General features: G+C 42.0%; 2 protein-coding genes across 2 annotated transcripts; both read left to right on the top strand.

The window, feature by feature from the left end:
- The first annotated feature begins 311 nt into the window (after positions 1–311).
- Positions 312–1,256, top strand: LOC135549380 (olfactory receptor 5K1-like). The gene has a single exon (XM_064979366.1). It carries the CDS (start codon positions 312–314, stop codon positions 1,254–1,256), a length of 945 nt encoding a protein of 314 aa, XP_064835438.1.
- Positions 1,257–16,891: 15,635 nt separating this feature from the next.
- LOC135549195 (olfactory receptor 8G17-like) lies at positions 16,892–17,830 on the top strand. Its single transcript, XM_064979232.1, has one exon. The coding sequence runs from the start codon at positions 16,892–16,894 to the stop codon at positions 17,828–17,830; it is 939 nt and encodes a 312-aa protein (XP_064835304.1).
- Positions 17,831–21,439: the final 3,609 nt, after the last annotated feature.

Raw genomic sequence — 21,439 nt, forward strand, 5'->3', positions numbered from 1 at the left:
TTTCAGATAGGGTGAACTGGACACAGAGGAATCTAGTGAATAACTTCTCACTCTCTCTCTGTCAATGTTATGAGATGTTAGAATAACGCCTGTATGTTTATGTAGCAGGGGCCGTTTATTAAATTAAGTGAGTGGCGTCTATGTATACACATTTTCTTTAACTTTGACTAAGTCATTCCATGTTTCACATGAAATTGGTGGCAGTGTCGGGATTTGATCATAATATAATACATTTTTTGATTGATTGGAACTGTATTTTATGTGTTTTTCTATTAATTATCTTCTCTGTTTCAGGTCTCTCTGCCCCTCAGATGGAGAACCATACATACAATGAAAATGTTCTCCTCCTAGAGGGGTTAAACATCACCCACCAGTCCTCCTACCCTGCCTTCATCATCCTCTTTGTTATCTACATCTTCTCAGTGGTGGCCAACACCAGCCTCGCAGTGGTGATCTGCATGGAGAGGAGCCTGCACCAGCCCATGTACTTCCTCCTTTGCAACATGTTTTTCAACGATGCTCTCAGTATCACCACCTTCATACCTCGAGTGCTGAGTGATCTTTTCAAAGCAAGTGCAGAAAGAGATATTACCTATGTTGAGTGTGCCATACAAGCGTTCTGCGGTCACATGTTTGCTACGACCGGACATACAATACTAATGATCATGGCTTTTGACAGGTATATGGCCATCTGCAACCCTTTGCGATACGCCACCATCATGAACAACAAAATGCTGGTAAAACTGTGTGTGTTTGCCTGGGGTGTGGCATTTCTCTTTGTGGCGGTCCTTATAGGTCTCTCAGTCCGCTTATCACGCTGCCGGTCAAAAGTTTTCAACCCTTTCTGCGACAACGCTTCGTTATTCAAGCTCTCCTGTGAGAGTGTGTTTATAAATGACATATACGGACTCTTTTTCACTGCGCTCCTTTTTATCGCCTCCATTGTGAGTATGTCTCTGACATACATTAGGATCACCATGGTGTGTGTGCGGAGTAAGAGCAAGTCGCTGAACAGCAAAGCCCTGAACACTTGCTTCACACACCTGGCTGTATACCTCATTATGCTGATGACAGGTTTCATCATTGTCTTTCTTCATCGGTACCCACAGTGGTCAAATCACAGGAAAGTGGCGTTCATTATATTTCCTCTGGTTTCTCCTTGTCTTAACCCAATTATCTATGGGCTTCAGTCCAAAGAGATTTACAAAGTGGTAAAGAATATATTCCAGTCCAAGATTATGTCTCTTCGATTGTAATATACTTTTTAATGTGTAAAAGTGAATAAAAGGTGTTTGTCCCTATTGAAATGCCCCACTAGTAATGCTGTCTTTGTAAACTAGGGTCAATGTTAATAAGGATCACCTTTTTTTCAATTTTTGCCTAAAATGACATACCCAAATCTAACTGCCTGTAGCTCAGGACCTGAAGCAAGGATATGCATATTCTTCATACCATTTGAAAGGAAACCCTTTGAAGTTTGTGGAAATGTGAAATTAATGTAGGAGAATATATCACATTAGATCTGGTAAAAGAAAATACAAACAAAAAAACATGAATTAGTTTAATGCATTTTTTGTTATATCATTTTTGAAATGCAAGAGAAAGGCCATAATAAAAAAAAAATCAGTTTAGACGCAATTTAGATTTTGTCCACTAGATGTCAGCAGTATATGTGCAAAGTTTCAGACTGATCCAGTGAAGCGTTGCAATACATCAGAAAATGTTGTATCAAGTGTGCGCAAATGGTCAATTGATACATTTCCAAGTACATAACTATAGAGAACATACAAAAATGATATGGTAATAAAACATTTTCAGTTTACATACCCCCAGGAAGGTTCTACATGATGGAAAATTAGCTTCCTACAGAAAAGACACACGGTGGGGGGCCAGAAACAGCAGGGGTGTTACATCTGGCCAAGATAAAGCAAAGCAGTGTGACAAAAAACATGCAGTCAATAACACAATAGAAAAATCTATGTACAGTGTGTGCAAATGTAGTAAGATTAGGGAGGTAAGGCAATAAATAGGCCATAGTGGCGAAATAATTACAATTTAGCATTAACACTGGAGTGATAGATGTGCAGATGATGATGTGCAAGTAGAGATACTGGGGTGCAAAGGAGCAAAAAATAAATAATATGGGGATCAGGTAGTTGGGTGGGCTATTTACAGATGGGCTGTGTACGGGTGCAGTAATCGGTAAGCTGCTCTGACAGCTGATGGTTAAAGTTTGATACCATGCTTGTTTCAAATGTTCAAGTTTATGAATGCTTCTGAACACACCATGTTTCAGCCTGCGCATACCACATGATAAATGTTAGCCAATTGTAAACTGACCACGTCATTGACACAACTCTGCAATAAAGGGCCCTGGAGTCTGATGCTCAGGCCAAGGTCAAGCTTTCTTTTGAAATTCATGGAAGCTTCTGAGCGCTATGGAAAAAACGGGGAGTTCGCATCAAATTTAAAAAAAATTGTTAACTCATTTAACGCAGCATTTCCAGTAAACCCAAATTTGTTCTTTGAAGTTTCCACATCATTCGTTAGGTCACGGAAAATGTTCTCATAACATAAAACTGTCCTGTCGTAATGATGATTATAGAATGTTTGTAAAAAAACATTCACCTGGTGTTGCAGAAATGTTCCTAGAAAAGGTTATCAGAATGTTTCATTAGGTTGAGGGAACAGTCTGGTGGGAACATTGTGAGGTGTATTAATTATGAAATATATTAATTCAAACTATTAATTATGAAAAATATGAATAACATTCCACCATTGCGACCACTCATTTGACTGCAGGAAAGGGCTACAGGTTTCCAGAACATTTCATTAAGTTATGGGAGTTGTCTGTGGATGTTGCCAGAATATTCTTGTGATATTCATATAAGTTGCACAGAACATTCCCTCAATGTTGCACAATGTTCTAAGATTTCCAAATAAGTCTGTATATTTCGTTCATGGGCATATTTGTTTTTGGTTTATCATAATATTCCATAGTTGTTCAAGCAATATACATTATACCTTGTCTTAGAGATCCTCAGAACATTGCAAAAACTTTTTTAATTTTTTAAAGTTTTACATAATATTAAATCAATTTGAATTTGATTTGTTATACACCTGTTTAGCAGATGTTAATGCAGGTGTAGCAAATCAAATCAAATTTATTTATATAGCCCTTCGTACATCAGCTGATATCTCAAAGTGCTGTACAGAAAGAAATCCCAAACCCCAAACAGCAAGCAATGCAGGTGTAGAAGCACGGTGGTTAGGAAAAACTCCCTAGAAAGGCCAAAACCTAGGAAGAAACCTAGAGAGGAACCAGGCTATGTGGGGTGGCCAGCACTCTTCTGGCTGTGCTGGGTAGAGATTATAACAGAACATGGGCAAGATGTTCAAATGTTCATAAATGACCAGCATGGTCTAATAATAATAAGGCAGAACAGTTGAAACTGGAGCAGCAGCACGGCCAGGTGGACTGGGGACAGCAAGGAGTCATCATGTCAGGTAGTCCTGGGGCATGGTCCTAGGGCTCAGGTCCTCCGAGAGAGAGAAAGAAAGAGAATTAGAGAGAGCATATGTGGGGTGGCCAGTCCTCTTCCGGCTGTGCCGGGTGGAGATTATAACAGAACATGGCCAAGATGTTCAAATGTTCATAAATTACCAGCATGGCCGAATAATAATAAGGCAGAACAGTTGAAACTGGAGCAGCAGCACGGCCAGGTGGACTGGGGACAGCAAGGAGTCATCATGTCAGGTAGTCCAGGGGAAAGGTCCTAGGGCTCAGGTCCTCCGAGAGAGAGAAGGAGAGAATTAGATAACGCACACTTAGATTCACACAGGACACCGAATTGGACAGGAGAAGTACTCCAGATATAACAAACTGACCCCAGCCCCCCGACACATAAACTACTGCAGCATAAATACTGGAGGCTGAGACAGGAGGGGTCAGGAGACACTGTGGCCCCATCCGAGGACACCCCCGAACAGGGCCAAACAGGAAGGATATAACCCCACCCACTTTGCCAAAGCACAGCCCCCACACCACTAGAGGGATATCTTCAACCACCAACTTACCATCCTGAGACAAAGCTGAGTATAGCCCACAAAGATCTCCGCAATGGCACAACCCAAGGGGGGCGCCAACCGAGACAGGATGACCGCATCAGTGACTCAACCCACTCAGGTGACGCACCCCTTCCAGGGACGGCATGAGAGAGCCCCAGTAAGCCAGTGACTCAGCCCCTGTAATAGGGTTAGAGGCAGAGAATTCCAGTGGAAAGATGGGAACCGGCCAGGCAGAGACAGCAAGGGTGGTTCGTTGCTCCAGAGCCTTTCCGTTCACCTTCCCACTCCTGGGCCAGACTATTTTATTTAGTGATTTATCCGGGTAGACGGAAAGTAGAGCATTGCATTAGTCTAACCTAGAAGTGACAAAAGCATGGATTAATTTTTCTGCATCATTTTTGGACAGAAAGTTTCTGATTTTTGCAATGTTACGTAGATGGAAAAAGCTGTCCTTGAAATGGTCTTGATATGTTCTTCAAAAGAGAGATCAGGGTCCAGAGTAACGCCGAGGTCCTTCACAGTTTTATTTGAGACGACTGTACAACCATTAAGATTAATTGTCAGATTCAACAGAAGATCTCTTTGTTTCTTGGGACCTAGAACAAGCATCTCTGTTTTGTCCGAGTTTAAAAGTAGATAGTTTGCAGCCATCCACTTCCTTATGTCTGAAACACATGCTACTAGCAAGGGCAATTTTGGGGCTTCACCATGTTTCATTGAAATGTACAGCTGTGTGTCATCCGCATAGCAGTGAAAGTTAACATTATGTTTTCGAATAACATCCCCAAGAGGTAAAATATATAGTGAAACAATAGTGGTCCTAAAACGGAACATTGAGGAACACCGAAATTTACAGTTGATTTGTCAGAGGACTAACCATTCACAGAGACAAACTGATATCTTTCCGACAGATAAGATCTAAACCAGGCCAGAATTTGTCCGTGTAGACCAATTTGGGTTTCCAATCTCTCCAAAAGAATGTGGTGATCGATGGTAGCACTAAGGTCTAGGAGCACAAGGACAGATGCAGAGCCTCGGTCCGATGCCATTAAAATGTCATTTACCACCTTCACAAGTGCCGTCTCAGTGCTATGATGGGAATAAGGAATAACTAGGATAGGATAAAGTAATCCTTCTCACCCCCCCCCCCTTAAATTATTTAGATGCACTATTGTAAAGTGGCTGTTCCACTGGATGTCATAAGGTGAATTCACCAATTTGTAAGTCGCTCTGGATAAGAGCGTCTGCTAAATGACTTAAAAGTAAATGTAAATGTAATGTCTAAAACCAGACTGAAGCATTTCGTATACATTGTTTGTCTTCAGGAAGGCAGTGAGTTGCTGCGCAACAGCCTTTTCTAAGATTTTTGAGAGGAATGGAAGATTCGATATAGGCCGATAGTTTTTTATATTTTCTGGGCCAAGGTTTGGCTTTTTCAAGAGAGGCTTTATTACTGCCACTTTTAGTGAGTTTGGTACACATCCGGTGGATAGAGAGCCGTTTATTATGTTCAACATAGGAGGGCCAAGCACAGGAAGCAGCTCTTTCAGTAGTTTAGTTGGAATAGGGTCCAGTATGCAGCTTGAAGGTTTAGAGGCCATGATTATTTTCATCATTGTGTCAAGAGATATAGTACTAAAACACTTGAGCGTCTCTCTTGATCCTAGGTCCTGGCAGAGTTGTGCAGACTCAGGACAACTGAGCTTTGAAGGAATAAGCAGATTTAATGAGGACTGTAATTTGCTTTCTAATAATCATAATTTTTTCCTCAAAGAAGTTCATGAATTTATCACTGCTAAAGTGAAAGTCATCCTCTCTTGGGGAATGCTGCTTTTTAGTTAGCTTTGCGACAGTATCAAAATGGAATTTCGGATTGTTCTTATTTTCCTCAATTAAGTTAGAAAAATAGGATGATCGAGCAGCAGTAAGGGCTCTTCGGTACTGCACGGTCTTTCCAAGCTAGACGGAAGACTTCCAGTTTGGTGTGGCGCCATTTCCGTTCCAATTTTCTGGAAGCTTGCTTCAGAGCTCGGGTATTTTCTGTGTACCAGGGAGCTAGTTTCTTATGAGAAATGTTTTTAGTTTTTAGGGGTGCAACTGCATCTAGGATATTGCGCAAGGTTAAATTGAGTTCCTCAGTTTGGTGGTTAACTGATTTTTGTCCTCTGGCGTCATTTGGTAGACAGAGGGAATCTGGAAGGACATCAAGGAATCTTTGTGTTGTCTGTGAATTTATAGCACGACTTTTGATGTTCATTGGTTGGGGTCTATGCAGATTATTTGTTGCAATTGCAAACGTAATAAAATGGTGGTCCGATAGTCCAGGATTATGAGGAAAAACATTAAGAGCAGCGAAATGCTTGTGTTTCCCGCTTCAACAGTGCAGTAATATCTGACAAGTAATATCTGAAAATGTCACAACAAATACCTAATACACACAAATCTAAGTAAGGGAATGGTATTAAGAATATATAAATATATGGACGGGCAATGTCAGAGCGCCATAGACTGAGATACAGTAGATATTATAGAATACAGCATATACATACTGATTGAGATGAGTAATGCAAGATATGTAAATATTATTAAAGAGACATTATTTAAAGTGACTAGTGTTTCATTTATTAAAGTGGCCAATGATTTCAATTGTGTGTATGTAGGCTGCAGCCTCTCTGTGCTCGTGATGGCTATTTAACAGTTTGATGGCCTTGAGATTGAAGCTGTTTTTCAGTCTCTCGGTCCCAGCTTTGATGCACCTGTACTGACCTCGCGTTCGGAATGATGGCGAGGTGAACAGGCAGTGGCTTGGGTGGTTGTTGTCCTTAATGATCTTAATGACCAGGTGGTGATACAGCCGACAGGATGCTCTCAATTGTGCATCTGTAAAAGTTTGTGAAGGTTTTATGTGACAATCAAAATTTATTCAACCTCTGTGTGGGTGGACCATTTAAGTTTGTCGGTGATGTGTAAGCCGAGGAACTTAAAACGTTCCACCTTCTCCACTGGTGTCCTGTTGATGTGGATTGGGGGGTGCTCCCTCTGCTGTTTCCTGAAGTCCACAATCATCTTTTTTGTTTTGTTGACATTGAGTGAGAGGTTATTTTCCTGACACCACACTCCCAGGACCATCACCTCCTCCCCGTAAGCTGTCTCATTGTTGTTGGTAATCAAGCCTACTACTGTTGTGTCATCTGCAAACTCACTGATTTAGTTGGAGGAATGCATGTCCACGCAGTCATGGGTGAACATGGTGTACAGGAGGGGGCTGAGCAGGCACCCTTGCGGGGCCTCAGTGTTGAGGATCAGGGAAGTGGAGGTGTTGTTTCCTACCTTCACCACCTGGGGACGGCCAATCAGGAAGTCCAGGACCTAATTGCACAGGGCATGATTCAGACACAAGGCCTCAAGCTTAATGATGAGCTTGGAGAGTACTATGGTGTTGAATGCTGAGCTGTAGTCAAATTAACAGCATTCTTACATAGGTATTCCTCTTGTCCAGATCGGATAGGGCAGTGTGCAGTGTGACAGCGATTGCATTGTCTGTGGACCTATTAGGTCAGTAAGCAAATTGGAGTGGGTCTGGGGTGACAGGTAAGGTGAAGGTGATCTGATCCTTGACTAGTCTCTCAAAGCACTTCATGATGACAGAAGGCGATGGTCATTTAGTTCAGTGACCTTTGCATTCTTGGGAACATGGACAATGGTGGCCATCTTGAAGCATGTGGGGACAGCAGACTGGGTTAGGGAGAGATTAAATATGTCTGTAAACACACCAAACAGCTGGTCTGCGCATGCTCTGAGGATGCGGCTAGGGATGCCGTCTGGGCCGGCAGCCTTGAGAGGGTTAACACGTTTAAATGTCTTACGTCGGCCACGGAGAAGGAGAGCCCACAGTCCTTTGTAGCTGGCCGCGTCGGTGGCACTGTGTTATCCTCAAAGTGGGCAAAGAACGTGTTTAGCTGTATGGGAGCAAGGCGTCGATGTCAGCGACGTAGTTGGTTTTCCTTTTGTAGACCCTGCCACATACGTCTCATGTCTGAGCCATTGAATTGCGACTCCACTTTGTCTCTTTACTCACGTTTCGCCTGTTTGATTTCCTTGCGGAGGGAATGACCACTCTGTTTGTATTCTGCAATATTCCCAGTCCCCTTGACATGGTTAAATGCGGTGGTTCACGCTTTCAGTTTAGCGCGAATGCTGCCATCTATCCATCAATTTCTGGTTAAATAAGGTTTTAATAGTCACAGTAGGTAGAACATATCCTATGCACTGCTTGATAAACTCAGTAACCGTCTCGGTGTATACGTCAATATTATTCTCCGAAGCTACCCGGAACATATACCAGTCCGAGTGATCAAAACAACATTGAAGCATGGATTCCGATTGGTCAGACCAGCGGTGAATAGTCCTTACTTCCTTTCTGCCTGTAGGAAGGGAGGAGCAAAATGGAGTCGTGGTCAGATTTGCCGAAAAGAGGGCGGGGGAGGGCCTTGTACGGAGTAGCAATGGTCGAGTGTTTTTCCAGCGCGAGTGCTACAATCGATATGCTGATAGAATTTAGGAAGCCTTTTCCTCAAATTTGCTTTGTTAAAATCCCCTGCTACAATAAATGCAGCCTTAGGATATATGGTTTCCAGTTTGCATAAAGTCCAGTGAAGTTCCTTGAGGGCCGTTGTGGTAAGCAGCTTGAGGGGTATATACATTGTGACAATAACCGAAGAGAATTCTCTTGGGAGATAATACGGTCAGCATTTGATTGTGAGCTATTCAAGTTCGGCTGAACAAAAGGACGCGAGTTCCGGTATGCTATTACAATTACACCACGAGTTGTTAATCATGAAACATACACCCCCTTCTTTTTCTTCAAGAAGAGATGTTTAATCCTGTTGGTGCGATTGCCTGAGAATCCAGATGGCTGGTCCAACTCTGACAGTATATCCCGGGAGAGCCATGTTTCCGTGAAACAGAGTATGTTACTATCCCTGATGTATCTCTGGAAAGAAACCCTTGCCCTGATCTCATCAACCTTGTTATCCAGGGACTGAACATTAGCGAGTAATATACTCGGAAGTGGTGGGTGGTGTGCGCGCCTCCTAAGTGACTCGAAGACCACTCCGACTACCTAATCTCTGCCGGCATTGTTTTGGGTCGGCCTCTGGAATAAGTTTAATTGCCCTGGAACAAAGGATTCGCTTTGGGGAAGTCGTATTCCTGGTCGTAATGCTATTAATACTGGTGAGTTACCACTGTTCTGATACCCAAGAGTTATTCCCGGCTGTATGTATTAAATCAGTCACATCAATAATTTAATATATGTTGCATAGTGTGGGATACATTATCTACAGCAATTTACCATCCCTAAGAACTGAAACTTATTTACTTTCATAAATAATCTTAATGCTTATAAAATCACTATTTTTCTATCTCAATGTATTTTCCTGTCCTGTTTACTTAAAATAATTGCTGTACTTTGTGAACTGCTTATCTCTCCACCTCTCTGAGCTCGGCTGCTCGCCCCCACCCTACTAAGTACTGTTTAATGGGACGGCTTATCTCGGGACGCATTCCACTGAGGAAAGCAATTTTTAATTGTTGACTATACGGGGCCTTGACTCCCTCCACTGCTGGGGATTCTTCTAACCCAATATTCTCACGGAGCGATATATACTACTACTGTTCAAAAGATAAAACTACATTTTCAAATAACATGACCAGATCACAGTTACTTCTCTGGAACCCTCCACCAAGAGAACTTATTGTACCCTTATGGCCATCGGAGGAGAGACACAAGAAAGTATGCCCTTAGTCCAAGGCTATGCCATTTCTTTCTTTTCATTGGTTCAAATTACAACTATGTCAAGGAACTATAAACTCGTGCATAATTATCAGTTACTCAATTTACCAGTCGTGTTCCATACTATATTAGACAAATTAAAGAACCCTTTATCTAAAGAGGTCACGTGTTTAGTGAAAAACTCAGAAAACAAAACTTCCAATATTCTATATGTGAGTGTATGTATCCCTTTAAGATATCTTGTCGCTGGGCTGTACTAATGAAATCCCCTCAAACCCAAACGTTTACTACAAACAACACCTAATAATTATCATAATTATATTGTACTCCCTCAAATAATTAGTTTTACATTTCCTTAATGGTTAGATTTAAAACCCATTCAGTCTCTCTTCAAACAGTTTCCCCAAAATGCTTGATAGGAATACCCCGATAAAGCATCTATCTCCCCCTTTCTTCTGACTTGTATCTATCCACTTTTCTCAACTTTCTATCCACTTTCCTCGACTTTCTCAATAAGTTTGCTGAATCCTGTCCTAGTTCGGTTAAATCTTTCCTGACTTTCCCTAGGGTAACTAGCCCTATCCTTTTCTCCTCCTGCTCTACCCCTCCCTCGGCTCCAGAAGGTTCCCCATATGGGACTGGTGGGGGTGTGACGGGAAGCCCTGGCTGCCGTCGTCTCACCACCACCGTTTCATCACCGGGATTCTCTCTCCACACCTGATCTATCAGGGTTGGGTACAATTTATGCTTATGAGAGACCTCCAGAGGAGCCGTGGGAGTTATGGTTCCTCTGTCCCCTGCATCCTGTCGCTTGTTCATCCTACGTCCTAGTTCCTGGCTACTTACATCTCCCCTCTTTTTTACTTCCTTTTTCTTTCCTAGTTCCTGGCTACTTACATCTTCCCTCTTTTTACTTTTCTCTCTCTGCTCTCTTCCTCGCTTCGGCTAACCATACCCTTGCTGTGTCTAGCCCCTCTGCCTGCTGCTTATCTGCCTTGTCTCCACATGTCTTACATATTCGCCGTACCATCAGTTCCAACTTTTCTACGTCCAAACCCCCTTCAAATTCCGGAACCTCCATTGAGGAAAACAAAACTTCTATGCTTATTCTCAAACTCACTGTAGGTGTATCTATTTCTAAGATCTATGTACAGTATGTGCTTTTTACCATTGTCCAAGTACTATAGGAGCTCTTCTGAACCTATGTTGAGAAATACCCCATTAATCTTTCCTAGAATTTTACAATAATTAATTGTATGTATCCTGATACATGATTTAGATCTTACAATTTATACAACTATAAGTTCTCATTATGACTTTTGACCGATAAATCTTCTATGTGTGTGCTTAAAACTCTGATCTCTTATGTATTTTGCTATCTCTTAACCTCTGTGTTTTTTCTGTCCTGAAACTTTATCTATCAAGGTGTCTTTTGATCGGACATTAGGTCTCACCCGTATGCAACTGCCGTTGCTTTTCCATTTGATGTTAATATCTCGTATCTCACTCCGCTATATTAGGTTGCTATCTCTCTTCTTTAGTTTATACAGGAAGTGTAGTGTCAACAGAAAGTCTTGGTGTCACTAGTACCTCGCGTCATTTACGGACCTTCTAATATAATAAAATCGAATATTCTTTAGTTTAGTTAGTACTGCAGATACCCGGTGTCGTCTCAGACCCACTACTGCTACCTAGGTGGCTCTACACCCAATTCCTACCTTCCATTTGTATAGAATATTTGGTTAGCTTTAAAACATTTTTCTCTACAAAAATTTCTAAAGATATGTCACCGGGTAAGAATGCCCTGCTAAGGAATTTAAAATCAACACCCAAACTACACAAAAGCAATCAAATATTTCTGAATGTAGCCCAAGCGTCAATTCCCCAAATGCCTGAATAAAGATTTACTGACCTCGTCTCGTAGACTGGGAATAGCAATCTAGTTTGGATCTCGTCACCACCTCTGTCGTGCACCAGTTCACCCACTGGCCTGAAATAAACCCTCAATTCAGATGTCAAGTCTTTGCCTTACGGATCCTGGATCCGCCCGTGCACAGTTCTCAGCAGTTCCTTGGGACAACAGAGGCAGATTTTGAGATCCGGCTCGAAGGACCAATTTGTCAGGAGAATTCTGTACTCCTGTTTATTTACCAATTCAATTAGGTTACCCTCAGTCTGTTATATCAGGATTTGTAAGATACTGATAGAAACGAACACAGACAGAGGCCCAGTCTAGTCAAAGTTAAATGTTTATTCACGGGAATGTTCTGAAGTCAAGATTACAAATCAATTAATTTTATACTGACTTCTCACGCACACACATACACACAAACATACGCACACACGTACACACAAACATACGCATACACATGTCCTGCTATGCACACACTGTCTGTCTCACTTCCCAGCAGACAGAGATAGTGACTTTGTCCTTGAGACGTACTCCCCGTTCTCTCCCAAGTCTCTAGTCAGGTCTGCACCAAGCTCAGACAGTCTGTGTTTAGAATACCATAAAGTCATATTGTTTTACCCTAATTCTGACTAGGACTACACATTTATTGATTATGATTTCATACATTCTAGTCAATTCCATACAATTATATGTTTCAGGGCGGGATATTCTAATAATTCAATTAACAGACAATTTTCATCTATCACTGTGCTAATGACTAAATTTGAAGAGTACTTTGTACCAAGCCAGAACGTCACGTTTGAGAAATACACGTTTTTCTCTCATGATCAGAAACAGGGAGTCGGTTTTGACCAGTATTTGAGCTGAGCTGAACACACTGAGCAAAATGTTTGAATTTGAAAATCTGAAAGACTCACGAGTGAAAGACAGGATAGTCTGTGACATACTTGATAATGAAGGAGAGATTGCTGTGTGAGCAAGATTTAACTTTGGATAAAGCAGTGAATATGCGTCGAGCAGTTGAAACCACCAGAGCACAAGCTAAAGAGCTGTGCAGGGATGAGACATCAGTGCATGCAATAAAAAGAGAGGAGCACCACACACAATGTATTACAAAACAAAAACAAGCAAAAGAGAGAAATCAAAACACTACATGTGGATTTATCCACAAGCCAAAAAATGCCTGGCATATAGCAAATCATGTAACAACTTTGGGAAAAATAATAATTTCTCAAAATGCTGCAAAGCTGAGGCTACAAAGCAAAAGGTTCACACAGTCGAGGATGTTGAAGAATTCTTTGTTGTTTCTGTGGAAATATGCAATGCAGTAAATGCTGAATGGATTGCGCCATTGACTGTGAATGAAACTATAATACCTTTCAAGCTTGATACTGGAGCACAGGTAAACCTGTTGTTGCTGGATGACTACACTACACTGAAAGCGAAGAGCAAAATACACCCGGTGAAAATGAAGGTTACTGGTTATACTGGGGAGAACATACCAGTCAAAGGTAGCTGCATAGTAACTTTACAGCACAAAGGAAAACAGTTCAGAGCACAGCTGCTGATTGTGGAAAAGAGTGTACAGCCTATTCTAGGAATCAATGCATGTGAAAAGCTCAATTTGTTGAAAAGAGTGTATGTAGTGACGTCACAGACTGAAAATGACCAAGAATTGCTACTGGCTGAGTATGAGGATGTGTTTGAGGGTCTTGGATGTTTACCAGGAGAACACAAAATATGTACTGATGACAAAATTACTCCAGTTGTGCATGCATTGCACTGAGGAAAAAGCTCAAAGAGGAAATGGCAACCATGGAAAAGATGGACGTCATCACAATAATGGATGCACCTACAGACTGGATAAGCTCACTGGTTATCGTGGTGAAAAGGAACAGTGGTCTCAGGAAATGTCTAGACCCGAGAGATCTCAACGAAGCAATCAAGAGAGAGCATTTCAAGTTGCCAACCAGAGAATAATGTCGCAGTTTGCTGGAGCGAAGTGGGTCAGTAAGCTTGATGCCTCATAAGGATTCTGCCAAATGAAGTTAGATGATGCAAGCTCAGGGCTATGCACATTCAACACACCTGAGGGCAGGTACACATTTCTTCATTTACCATATGGGATTCTCTCAGCGCCAGAGGTCTACCATAAGACAATCCACATGATCTTCAAGCACATTCCAGGAGTGGAGACTATGATGGATGACATCATCATCTGGGGGTCCACGAAAGAAGAACATGATGTGAGAGTGAGACAAGTGCTGGACCTGATACGGAAAGTAAACCTAAAACTAAACAAGGACAAATGCGAGTTTGGTGTGAAAACACTTACCTTCGTGGGAGACGTACTTTCAGAGGACGGAGTCAAACCAGACCCGAGGAAAACATCAGCCATCAACAACATGCAGTGCCCGAAGAACAAGGACGATGAGAGATGCTTAATGGTCATGATCATCTACCTTGCAAAGTTCATACCCCAACTGTCAGCACAGTCCGCGCCACTCAGATGTCTTCTGGAACAGAAAAAGGAATGGGAAGGGTCACATGAACAGGAAAACTGCTTCAAAAACCTAAAGAAGACAATCACAGAAGGGCCAGTGCTCAGGTTCTATGATCCAGAGAAAAGCACAAGGATTTCTGCAGACGCGTCACAGTTTGGCCTGGGAGCAGTCCTTCTGCAACAGCATGACGACACACGGCAACCTGTCGCTTATGCATCCAGAGCCTTGACAGGTGCAGAGACAAGGTATGCGCAAATAGAGAAAGAACTACTGGCGAGCACATACATTTGCGAAAGTTTTCACCAATACATCTATGGACGAAACTTCGAAGTAGAAACCGACCACAAACCTTTGGTGTCAATCATGTCTAAGCCACTGAATGATTGTCCAATGAGAATCCAGAGAATGTTGATCAGACTGCAAAAGTATGATGTGAAGATTATCTATACCCCAGGAAAGTTCATGTTCGCCGCAGACACTCTTTCTCGAGAAGTCGACAAGAAGGAGAGCTTCGACACACAGAAAAACACTGAAATTCAGACCTACATCAACATGATCGTAGCATCACTTCCTGTGTCTTCTGAGAGAATGGAGCAGATCAAAAGAGAGACCACAGCTGAGCAAACAATGACAGAGTTGAAAGAAACAACAGAAAAACAACTGTCCATACAAGGATTACTGGATGTGCAGAGCCGAGCTCACCGTTGTGGATGACACAGTGTTCAAAGGCAACAAGATTGTCATTCCCATGACACTATGCACAGAAATGCTACAGAAAATACACGAGGGCCACTTGGGTGAGAAAAAATGCAAACGGCGAGCACGAGAAGTAATGTACTGGCCAAGAATGAACCAGGAAATCAGCCAGACCACTGCTTCATGTGAACTGTGTTTGACCTCCAGGCCAAAGCAGCAAGCACAGCCGCTAATGCCTCATCCAGTACCCAACAGACCCTACTACAAAGTTGGAGTTGACCTTTTTGACTGCAGTGGCAAAAGTCACGTTGTTGTTACCGACTACTACTCAAACTACCCTGAAGTAGCAACACTGCCAACTACCTCCAGCAAAGCTGCAATCACCTACCTGAAATCAGTCTCTGCAAGACATGGGGTTGTGTCTGAACTGTACTCGGACAATGGCCGCAGTTCCGAATTCCAATTCCGACGCAACACCTCCAGCCCCAACGGCTTAGCAGAGAGTTCACTCAAAATTGTCAAAGGTCTGATGAAAAAGGCACACGATGGAAAGGAGGATCTCCTAAGAAATCTGATGATCTACCGCAGCGCACCGCTGCAGAACGGACTTTCACCTGCACAAATGTTGATGGGACGTCGCATCAGAACCTACCTAACCATCCACGAGGACTTGCTAACACCCAGAGGTGCTCACAAAGTCAAACTCGTGAAGGAAAAACAGAAAGACAAACAAAAACAGCGACACAACAAAAGTTCAAGACACTTACCTGAACTGAAACCTGGAAATCATGTACGACTCCGAGACATCACTACAGGAACCTGGATGCAGCAAGGGTGTGTGCAGAGAGAAGTTGCACCTCAATCCTATGAGATGCAAATGGAGCATGGATCACAACTGAGATGAAACAGAGTGGATATAAGGCTTCAGCCATTCACTCAAGTGACTGAGGATCATCAAGAAGATACTGCTGAAGCGTCAAATGCCTTTAGAAATGGACAATTCAGTCAGAACACCCTGACTGACGATGAACGCTGTCCAACTATTTCAGGAAGCACTTTAGTGATCACAGGCCTCTCTCATATTTTTAAGTGGGAGAACTTGCACAATTGGAGCTGACTAAATACATTTTTTGCCCCACTGTATATGTTCATTAAAAGTAGTTAAACCTACACCCCGGTTTGTCATTATATAAGGAACAAACATAACAATCCTTGACTGGCCTTTTCTTAGCAAGATAACAACAAATTGATTGACTTTCTGTTGGTTATAGATTCAGTCAACACCATAAAACCCACATTGGACTGACTGTAATGGGAGGTACTGTAAACAGACAACAGATGAGTTGCAGTACCTGAGAGATGAGACAAACTGAGAGCTTGTTGCTTGGAAACGGTTTGCCTCAGAGTGCACAGGATGTGCCCCAATGTTAGAGATTCAACACCTAACCTAATAAAAGGTGGTGGTGTTATTTGACTGGCCTCAGTTGTGGGGTTGTGTGTCAGACCGGGTGAACAGGACACACAGACAGTCCAACTGTCTCTTTCTTTATCAATGGTAAGAGATGTTAAAATAGTATTACAGTATGATCAAATAAGGATATTTGATTTATTGGTGCTGTATCTGGAGTGTTGTTGACTGTGTGGTTGACTGATTCATATTGTCGTATTTTCTCTAGGCTCTCCATAGCCTGGAATACACTCCTGTTCACTACTGTTCCTGCTCCAATTGAGAAGGACTTGGAATCAGCAAAAGAATTGCAGGTTCAATTAGCATTACTTCAGAAACAAGCACAAAACCCCAAATGCTGAACAAACTGTTTCAGTGAAGGTATGCATGGACGGAATCATTGAGGTGAAACAATAGTGTAACGGAGCACATTTCAGTTGGTATTTCAGTCTCGGCTCTCCGCCCCACAGATGGAGAACCACACATTCAGCATGGACCTTCTCAAGCTAGAGGGGGTTAAAGTCATCTATCAGTCCACCTACCCTGCCTTCATACTCCTCCTTATCATCTACATCTTCACAATGGTGGCCAACATCGGCCTCACAGTGCTAATCTGCATGGAAAGGAGCCTGCACCACCCCATGTACATCCTCCTTTGCAACATGTCTTTCAACGATGCTCTCAGTATCACCACCATCATACCTCGAGTGCTGTTCGACATTTTAACACCTAGATCAGACAGATATATTACCTACAATGAGTGTTTCACCCAAGCATTTTTGGGTCACTGGTTTGGTTCAAACTTTCATACGATACTGATGATCATGGCTTTTGACAGGTATTTGGCCATCTGCAACCCTCTGCGATACGCCACCATCATGAACAACAAAATGCTGGTGAAGCTGTGTGTGTTTGCCTGGGTGGTGTCCCTTGTCTTTGTGGCTGTCCTCCTGGGCCTCACCCTCCGCTTGTCACGCTGCAGGTCAGAAATCATCAACCCTTGGTGTGACAATGCCTCATTATTCAAGCTCTCCTGTGAGAGTGTGCTTATAAATAACATTTATGGACTATTTTTCACCACTATCTTCTTCATCGCCTCCATGGGGAGTGTGGCTCTGACATACATTAGAATCACCATGGTGTGTGTGAGGAGTAAGAGCAAGTCGCTAAACAGCAAAGCTCTGCACACCTGTTTCACACACCTGACTGTATACCTCATTATGCTGATGACAGGTTTCATCATTGTCCTTCTTCATCGCTATCCTGAGTGGTCAGACCACAGGAAACTTGCATCAATTATGTTTTATGTGGTTCCTCCTGCACTGAACCCCATTATATATGGCCTGCAGTCCAAAGACATTCGCAAACTAGTTGTAAATATCTCCCATTGCAAGAAAGTTTCACCATGAGTTTAACACACATTATATTTTTCACATACGTACAAACATGTATACATTCAATTGCATGCCAAGAGGAGAGAAACATTTACATTATTACTCATAATTAGTCATTTTCATCCTCAAGCCTCGACCTTGGTGGTTGTCAAGCACCAGTGTGGTTTACTGAGGCTAAGGGTGAATAGGAGGAACTGTTCCCTTTGCGTCCTTGACACCAAGTAGGTGAGCTCATACAGGTGTCTTGGGTTTCATATTGACAGCAGGCTGTGTTGGTGCACCATGTGGAGGACATGTGCTCACGCATCCAACAGTGCCTGTACTTCCTCTATCAACTCAGGGTTTATGGAGTAAACAAGAACATAATGCTTCTCTTCTATAGAACAACCATTGGAGTCGATCCTATGCTACAGCATTTTTACTTGGTTTGGCTTCCTGAAAGTGCAGCTCAAAGCTCAAATCCTGAGACTGACCTAGACAGCAGGGAAGCTCATAGGCATGACATATATCTGGCAAGCCGGCTTTAATAATGTAGAACTGCCAACAAGTGACAACCTTTCCATGGCATAACATTTTTTGTGTGTGTGGGGAGGGGGTGTAAGATTATGTATTCTATGTAGTATGATTATGTATTCTATGTAGAAGCAGCAGCACTTTTTAATTGTCCACAACAAAGTATCTATCCTCTCATAATCTCTCTCTCCTCAACCCCACATCTTTACAGAAATATATATACAGTGTATGTATATTCGATGTCAGTATAGCAATGAATGTAATATATGAATTATAGCATATCATTTATCTTTTTATATTAAAATAAAGGGTTTTTCCAAAATCTGAATGTGTTATTTATTTTATCCCAGCATTGTCAGTATTTAGGTTGAGCTGCCCTCTGCTGTTGACTATTGAACAATGCAGAAGTATTCAGGGGTATTCTGTGAATCATTTAGTCCCCCATCATCTAATCTTTTCAAATAAACACATGTCAAATATGGGTGTACATCATGTGAAAGCCACATTGGTAGTAATTTCCGGACCGAATCTTGCATGGGATAGCTAGCTGGCTCCTCGATGAATGTTGACACATCATACACATGATCATTGTGTAAAGCTATGGCAAGTGGCTCGACGATTATGCTGAAGAGAGGAGTGGACAGTGGTCAGCCCTTACTAGTGCCACACTGTAAATTAAAATATTGAGAAAGTATTTGACCCAACTGAATCCAGAAAACATGAGTGGACAGTGGTCAGTCCTGCCTCGTGCCATAAGGTTTATGAATTATTATTGAATTTATAACTGAATCTACATCATCTGAAATTACCACTTTTGATTTGGAAGATGGTAGAAGTAAATAATAATCAGAATCTATAATATTGAGACCATGGGACTACAAGGTTCTATCTGGCATTTTGGTAAAAAAATGAGTTATTCACGTAGAATTGCTCTTTAGGTGGTCCTTCACATGTGAGAAACTGTATGTCAGATTTTTTTTGCTATCTGTGCTAACATCTTTGAACTTTGAGGTTCTAATACTTTAATGTAAAGTGATGCACTTATTGAGTAATGAAAGAGAAAGACATCACAAAATAGTTCAGAGATCTTGGACTTGAAGTGCTAATTATCTCAAAACTATACATTTTCCAGATAGATCTTTATAGTCTCAAGTCCTTGATTATTCATAGCATTGGTTCTGGTCCTCATTTGCAATTACTTCTATTCTTTTCACCACTTTTTCAGAAGAATGCCATAACTTAAGCTTTTTCTAGTAAAAACGAAGAAATACAGGTGCCTTAGAACATATTAAATTAAAGGCCCATTGGAGAGACTTTGCTATAAAAACAATTATATGAAAACCATGAAAACCTCCATGGAAGGGGTATTTTCTTAAAATTACAAACTTACATGTTACATCTTATAACAGAGCTGGAGGAGGTGGCTGTTGTTTTACTTGTGCTATTGTGCTATTGTGGGGGTGCTATTGTGGGAGTTTTTTAGTGTTATTTGTAGCTTATTTTGAACATAATGGTTCTGCCACTGTCTCTTATGACCGTAAAGAGCTTCTGGATATCAGAACAGCTGTTACTCACCTCGTTTTTTCTTTAACGAGTCGGACGCAAATGATTTACTTCAGACACCGGACAAGGCCCAAATCCTCGCCATTCGCATGAAGAGACAGAGATTTAGGGGTCCTAGGTCAGAGTGCCATGTAAGAATCCGACGGCAAGTGGATAACCTGCCTCTACCATCAATCCTATTAGCCAACGTGCAATCATTGGATAATAAACTGGCTGAACCCCGATCAAGACTATCACACCAACGGGACATTAAAAAGTGTAATATCTTATGTTTCACCAAGTCACAGCTGAACAATGACATGGATAACATACAGCTGGCTGGGTTTTCCGTACATCTGTCACGGCTTTCTTCCCGTGAAGGAGAGGTGGACCAAAACGCAGCGTGGTTAGGGTTAAGCATATTTAATAAAGATGAATACCGAGAAACACTACAAATATACAAAACAGTCCTGTGAGGTGAAACAAACACAGACACAGAAATAATCACCCACAAAATACCCAAAGAATATGGCTGCCTAAATATGGTTCCCAATCAGAGACAACGATAAACACCTGCCTCTGATTGAGAACCACTCTAGGCAACCATAGACTTTCCTAGACAACTAAACTGAACACAACCCCATTAATCTAATAAACCCCTAGACAAGACGAAACACAATAAATCACCCTTGTCACACCCTGGCCTAACCAAAATAATAAACAAAACAAAGATAACTAAGGCCAGGGCGTGACAACATTGACATAGAACAGCTGCCTCCCATAAGACAAGGGGTGGTGGTCTGTGACTATTTGTTAATAACTGTGCACAAAATCTAATATTAATGAAGACTCAAGGTTTTGCTCACCTGAGATAGAGTATCTCATGATAAGCTGTAGACCACACTATCTACCAAGAGAGTTTTCATCAATATTTTTAATAGCTGTCTATTTACTACCACAAACCGATGCTTGCACTAAGACCGCACACAACTAGCTGTATAAGGCCATAAGCAAACAAGAAATTGTACCAGTGAATCACTCAATAAGGAAGTGGTCAGATGACGCAGATGCTAAGCTACAGGACTGTTTTGCTCGCACAGACTGGAGTATGTTCCAGGATTCTTCCGATGGCATTGAGGAGTACAGTCACTGGCTTCATCAATAAGTGCATCGATGAAGTCGTCCCCACAGTGACCGCACATACATACCCCAACCAGAAGCCATGGATTATAAGAAATCCCGCTTTGCCTTCCGACAAACCATCAAACAGGCAAAGCGTCAATACAGGACTAAGATGGAATCCTACTATACCGGTTCCAATGCTCGTCGGATATGGCAGGGCTTGCAAACTATTATGGACTACAAAGGGAAGCACAGCTGTGAGCTGCCCGGTGACACAAGCCTACCAAACAAACTAAATTACTTCTCTGCGCACTTCAAGGCAAGCAACACTGAAGCATGCATGAGAGCACCAGCTGTTCCAGACAACATGCTCTCCGTAGCCGCTGTGAGTTTTTAAACAGGTCAACATTCAGGTAACCGGGATGTGTACTCCGAGGATGCGCTGAC

Source organism: Oncorhynchus masou, chromosome 12 (genome assembly GCF_036934945.1).
Source record: "Oncorhynchus masou masou isolate Uvic2021 chromosome 12, UVic_Omas_1.1, whole genome shotgun sequence".
NCBI classification, from domain to species: Eukaryota; Metazoa; Chordata; class Actinopteri; order Salmoniformes; family Salmonidae; genus Oncorhynchus; species Oncorhynchus masou.